This window comes from Siniperca chuatsi, linkage group LG13 (genome assembly GCF_020085105.1).
Source record: "Siniperca chuatsi isolate FFG_IHB_CAS linkage group LG13, ASM2008510v1, whole genome shotgun sequence".
Lineage (NCBI taxonomy): Eukaryota > Metazoa > Chordata > Actinopteri > Centrarchiformes > Sinipercidae > Siniperca > Siniperca chuatsi.
Window position 1 is genome coordinate 2,352,119 of NC_058054.1, and position 6,297 is coordinate 2,358,415.

The 6,297-nt window shown below is 42.9% G+C and overlaps 1 protein-coding gene across 9 annotated transcripts in view; it reads right to left on the reverse strand.

Annotated features, from left to right (window-relative positions):
* Positions 1-950: 950 nt before the first annotated feature.
* Positions 951-6,297, reverse strand: part of saga (S-antigen; retina and pineal gland (arrestin) a) — a 19,073-nt gene continuing 13,726 nt past the window's right edge. For 6 of the 9 annotated variants that reach the window (XM_044219747.1, XM_044219749.1, XM_044219745.1 and 3 more), the window contains exons 11-16: positions 4,233-4,370; positions 4,023-4,100; positions 2,795-2,809; positions 2,328-2,380; positions 2,132-2,141; positions 951-1,182 (exon numbers count right to left, since the gene is read on the reverse strand). In XM_044219747.1, the coding sequence (XP_044075682.1) occupies positions 1,059-1,182; positions 2,132-2,141; positions 2,328-2,380; positions 2,795-2,809; positions 4,023-4,100; positions 4,233-4,370 (418 nt within the window). In that variant the 3' untranslated portion in view covers positions 951-1,058. The remainder of the gene's footprint in view (positions 1,183-2,131; positions 2,142-2,327; positions 2,381-2,794; positions 2,810-4,022; positions 4,101-4,232; positions 4,371-6,297) is intronic. The other 3 variants (XM_044219746.1, XM_044219744.1, XM_044219752.1) reach the window with 3 other exon arrangements.

Sequence of the window (6,297 nt, forward strand, 5' to 3'; positions counted from 1 at the left end):
TTTGTCCTTGTATACACATTCATAGATTTAAATAATTATCGTCATAAATTTTGGGCTGCAAACAGACGCTCACGCAGATGTGAGCTTTAAGGCTCCATTTAATTAATATTTAAGTCTCTCTCGTAGTTCAGAACCCACCGAGAATGAACGCCACCTCCGCAGCTCTACGTGACCTCTGACCTCTTATAGCATCCAGACTGTTTGGTTGAGTCCATCCAACTCCACTGTATAAAACTGTGGGAGACGTTTCCAACAGACAAAGTTAAGAGACTGTAGCTGGTGAAGAAAGTGGAACAGCTAGCAGCTAAAGAGAGACGCATTTTTACTCAAGAGTTGGTGAAGAAACAACCAGAGCTAAAAGGAGATCAATATTAGACTTCAGGTGGACACAAACACAACTCCAATGGATGACTGGAGGACTTTGAGATCTTCGGGCAGGGGTCTCCTGTCTGTTCCTGAGTCCAGGATGGAAACTAAGGGGGACAGAGCTTTGGCCATCAGGGCCCCGAGGATCTGGAAAAACTTGTCTGAAGAAACGAGGCTGTCTGAGTCAGAGTCTTCGTATAAGTCTCGTCTCAAAAGACATTTTTATCGGAAAGAAGATCCTGATTTTACCTGAACTGGCTGTTTATTTTGTTGCTTTTGTGTATTTTATCTCTTTATATTTCATCTTTCACTGTGGTGTTTTATTTCTCTTGTTGTGAAGCACTTTGTACTTTGTTTTAATTAGTGCTCTATAAATAAAGTTTTATTATTATTATTATCATCATCATGTGGCTCTGTGTCTGCTGGATGTGTAAATAAGCAACTGTCTGCTAACATGTTAGCCTTAGCAAAAAGATCAGCTGATGGTATATGAGTGCTGTTTCTGTCATTTTGTTTTGGAGCCTTTCTGCCCCTACTTAGTGTAGCTAGTGAAGTACACCCACGTGGTACTAAAACAAGCAAAATCACAGGTATGGTCCTTTAATGAAGACTTTTACTAGCACAAACACTGAGACGACTTAAACTCCCAGCCGTCTTTGTTTCAGCCGTCGTCGTTCCTGCTGCTCTGTCCTCTATTTCTCTTTGGGCGCCATGTCGTCCCCACCCGACACGTTTCCATCTTCGTCCTCGTCATCGATCATCCCCTTCAGGTAGGAGCGCTTGAACTCCTGGAACTCCATCTCCTCCTCCATCTCACTACAGACAGACAACAGCGGTGTTAGATAAGAACTGTGGGAACAATAGTGGGATCTGTCACATGTCGGGGAATACAGACAGAGTCGGGTAAAGCTGGGAACAGACAGTCTAGACGCAGTCCGCAGCTTAAATCACTTCACTTTGATTCACTTCTGGGTCAGTTTTGGACGAATTCAGCAACTACGGTGCCCTGTTTTGTTCAAAAATTCAACGATCAAGCGTTTTGAATTCGCGACAGCTCTGACTGGCAGCGACCACCGTGGCTCATGGGTAGACCTGTCCGCCAAACTGGACAAAACATGATTTCTCAGAATTATCCAGAAGAGTCCAGTGTTTCCCGTGTAACATTTAAGTATATCGTTTGAAGGAATCTTGAAAATGGGAATACAGAGTGGGGGAAAACACTTCCAGGACCAGCAGGTTGACCTGAGACGAGGTCTAACGAACCAGAACAACTGAAAACACGAGTGGGCGTCAACTTCTTATATCTTTTCCTTTTAACCTTCTGAACTTGTTTAAACCTGACAAACTGTAAAAAAAAGACAAAAGGGGCATGAAGAAAGAGAAAAGCAAAAAAACAAACAGAGGGAAGCTGATACTGCTGATGAAGACACCGGGATATAAACAGGAGCTAACGGAGGACTGACGGCCTAAACAAAAAGAGCTGATGAAGTGATAAAAGATCCTGGAACACGATCTTGTCCCTGCACGAACTAAACAAAAGTGAGGACAGGCAGAGGACGTTTACAGCGAGCGTCACAATAACACAGCAACGTTCGTCCTCAGGCACAACGAGTAGACCTGCGGTCTGATCTCTGAGTCAGTCCTGTTCATTCATTCACTCATTCACTCAACAAAGGACTGAGGCTTCTTTTAGAGTCAAAAAAAGATTAAAAAATACATTTAAATTATTTTATTTATCTATTATTTGTTTGGAAAACCATCATACCTCTCCTTCACTGTTGGCAGCAATGAAGAAAAAGAAAAGAGTCACCCGACTATGAAAATGTGGACATAAATCACGTATAAACACATTTATACACCTGAATGAATGCAGCCGTTATTCATTACATGTATGCGCTTTTGGGAAAGCTACACGTAATCAACAACCAACGTTTTGCTACAGATGTACACAGTCTCCTTACCTGCATCAGGTTTAGGATGCATCAGTTTGAAGGGAACTTCCAGGCCGACCTCACTGGAAAACAAACCAAAACAAACGTTTCTCACTGCGACTGTGTTAATGAATGAATGCACAGTACGTGATGTACCAATCATGTAAACAAATGTGTTGAACAAACAATTTATTGATAAATATGCTATCCTGAAAAAGAAATTGATAACATCTTAATGTCTCAATCTTAATCATCATGTGAAAGACTTCCCTAGTACTGTGCAACAGTTGGTAGAGTTTTATTTAGAGGCAGTATTAAACTAGGCGGCCATGTTTGATTTCTATTCACTTTCATTCTTTTCTGCCTCTGAGAAAATGCTGAACTACATTCTGTCACTTTCTTACTTTAATTTTTCACAAAAGTAGTGGAATGAAATTTAAATACTCAAACTGAACAGAGTAACTACTATTAATGAAAACAAGGAGACATCGACCCACCTTGATCCCATCATCCTGTGAGCGTGGCGGAGACAAAAATTAAAATCGGAACAAATAAAAAGCAAAAACAAAACAAAATTATGTTGAATGATTTGATTAAAAGGTAGGGTAAGCGATTTGAATCCAATATACGTCTTTTTGTCAAATTCAGCAAATATCTCACGGTCCGCTAGCTGTCCGTTCAGTGTGCGCTGGCCCCTCTGTAAACGGGACAGGAAATAAACAAAGCGGCTCGGACCGAGCCACACTGCACTTCCAGCCATGATGTGTGTGTCAGGTAACGTTAAACGACTTGCCCGCGGACATTCAGCTGACTTTCTAGTTTGCCAAGATCTGCTGTTGTTGTGATGTTAGCTATAGCCTCTCTGGCTGTTAGCTTCGCAGCAGCAACTGTAGCGACAGTTTGCTAACCCACAACCTAGCTAACGTTAGTTACGTTACTTGCTGTGTCGTTGTTCGCTCTGTATCATGGTGTTTGTCATGGTATTGGATTTCTCCCAGAATCGCGTTCCCCACCTTTAACATGGCGAGATTAACATTTGAAAACATAAAACATTTGAAAGATGACAACAGTCGGGAGGCAGCGAGTTCAAAGTCAAACATATCAAAACTAGGTTAAACCTGCAATAACTGATTTTTTCTTTGTCCACTTGTTGCGAACACAACATTTAAGTTGATATGGTGGACTTGACAGCACATTAGGAGTCGTGTTTGTGTCACCTGATGAATGTGAGTCCGGCCTTCTCTCTGTCAGCTCTGTGTTTGGTCTCCACCAGCTCCTGAGGGAAACATCTGGCTCTTTAGCTGCTAAATGCTCCGCTACGTTCAGCAGCTCCTGAGGGAAATATCTGGCTCTTTAGCTGCCAGATGCTCCGCTATGTTCACCAGCTGCTCTCTGACTGTGTTTGCTGCTGAGCAGGTAGTGTACAGTGGCTTTTTACAGCTTTTTCTGTGAAAACGACACTATGAGAGCGCTGAGAGTGAACCGAAACAGTAAAGTTGTGGGCCGGACAGATAAACAACGAACTGAAACTCACTATAAAGCTCCATAAAGCCGAGGGGAGCTGCAGATTCAGCTGATTAATTCTCTGTAGGTTCGTCACTACCAGAGACGCCAAACACGTTTTTATTTCAAAAACTGTGACCAAGATTTCATTAGACCGATCCCACACCGAGTGGCAAGCGATGAACACAAACACACACTCAAAGACAGACAGGGGCGACTGACCCTCCGACAATGAGCTTCACCATGATTCTGTATGAAACCATGATCCCCATGACTTCCTTCAGCACACCTTCCTTGACGCTGAGAAGAAAAAGATTATTTAAATTAGCCAGTTTAATAAATATGGCATGTCATTTAGTGCTGCGCAGGAGCTACTGGATCCATCTAACATTTTTTTTTTTTAAGAGGCTTGCTGTGTCTCCGTTTGCTCACATGCTTGATGACGCCAGGTTGGTGTCTTCGTGCTTCAGTTTGCCGTCCAGAGCGATGCCCCGCCTCTCCCTGTTGTTGGCCAGCAGAGGCAGCAGCTTGTAGACTTTGTGCAGGGTCGCTCCAGGAGAGACTGAATCCCTGAGACATGAACACGCAGATACACATTATGCAGCATTATACAGCAATTAAGAGGTATACCAACAATTACAGCTACCTGACTTAAGACACATTCCCTGATTTTATTATAGAGCCTCCAAATCTTAAATGTCCTCCCTGCTCACTGTGAGGCTTTGAAACTCAACTCTGCGAGGAAGGTTTAAGATTTGGGAAGCTAAATCAGGAAGTGTAATAGAAACACAAATTTGATAAGATTAATTTCCTTCACTGTAAAATTTTGTTACACAAAAAATAAAATAAAATAGACATATGAACCAAGGAGGCTTCTGTAGTCCCTTTATTTAGACAAAATGTTTAAAATGTATCATATTTTGCTTTACGGCACCATAATGGATTCATGAAAACATGTACATAAAGATATATACCCAAAAAATAAATAAATAAATAAATAAAGATGTGTTGTAGCACGAAAACAGAGCATGGAAAGATAAAATAAAGTAAAAATCTCAGATTAAGAAACAAATAAGTAAGTTTTATCCACAGTGCAACAACATAGAAACAGATATAGTGTTAGACTATATGTAAAAAAGCCCATGTTCAGTTTGTGTTCTTTTATTATAAGGGCTGTACAGCTATTAAGTTGGTCACTGAATTGAATTGAGAGGGCGCGGCCTGTTTGGCGATTTTGGAAGGTGCGTCATTGAAGACCGTGAGTTTCGAAAGCATAGGTCCTGCAGTTTTCTCCATTAAGCAGCAAAAATAATTCAAATTAGGATCTCTTTCTGTAGCGATGTCACTTTGTGAACTGCAGGGAGAACATCTGTGATCTCGACTGGCAGCGGATGAACACAAACACACACTCAAAGACAGACAGGGGCGACTGACCCTCCGACAATGAGCTTCACCATGATTCTGTATGAAACCATGATCCCCATGACTTCCTTCAGCACACCTTCCTTGATGCTTAATTGTCTCAGACTTCTCGTTGTGATTGGCTCAGCTGTTTCTCAGACCAGCGAGAGTGGTTCAGAGTGTATTGATCATTCACCACAGCCTCCGATCTATATGCCACTTCATCCAGCCCTTTTGCACTTTGCACTGCTGCGCATACGTGGACCAAAACAGCAGGTGGAGACACCCACAGAGTCTGTGCACCCAAGACCTACCACTTTACACTTGTTGTTGCGTTTGAGCGATTCAAATCGGGCCCTTAATGTTTACATGATCAGATTCCATAAGGATTAAAATTACCCAAAAGATTTTGTGAACAAGGCATCATCATCATCATCAGTGTGTTTTTCTACAGTCACTGGAGGCCATAACTGGTAAAACAGTAAGTGGGAGTTCATTCCAGGTGCTGATGTATGGAAACAATCTTTCAGTGAAAGTGTGTGTGAAGGTGTGAATGTGTGTGTTAGTATCAGGATCAGAGAACGACAACTTCCCTTCCTCCCAGTCCAGATACACTCTGATCCTCCGAAGCTTCCTCTTCAGTACAAGAACAGTGGATCGAAGTGATGTGGAGAAGGTTCTGTATTTACCATCACAGAACCATATAGTCCATAATCCAGACAATATGGCTCCTTTCCTCTGGACGGACTCTGCTAACACACCCAGAGACCAGTCTGTACTGTCTCCAATCTCGACCTCCCAGCTGTGAGTCCCTGAGTTGAAGCCCTCCGAGCCGAGGACAGAGGTGTACAAGTCAAACCTCTCTGGATTGTCAGGGCGCTGCTGTCTCTCTCCTCCTCGTCTCACACTGGTCAGATCTTCGGACAGGATGAGTCCTGGACCGGCAGTGTTTGGGTCCCAGGATCACAGGAGTGTAGGAGACCATGTCCTTCATCTTGTTCCAGATGTTGAAGGTCAGGTTGCCCAGGTGTTTGGCCTGGTCTATCAGAGCTCCTGAGGGCAGCTGTGGATCCTCCAGCAGGGGGCGCTGCTGGAC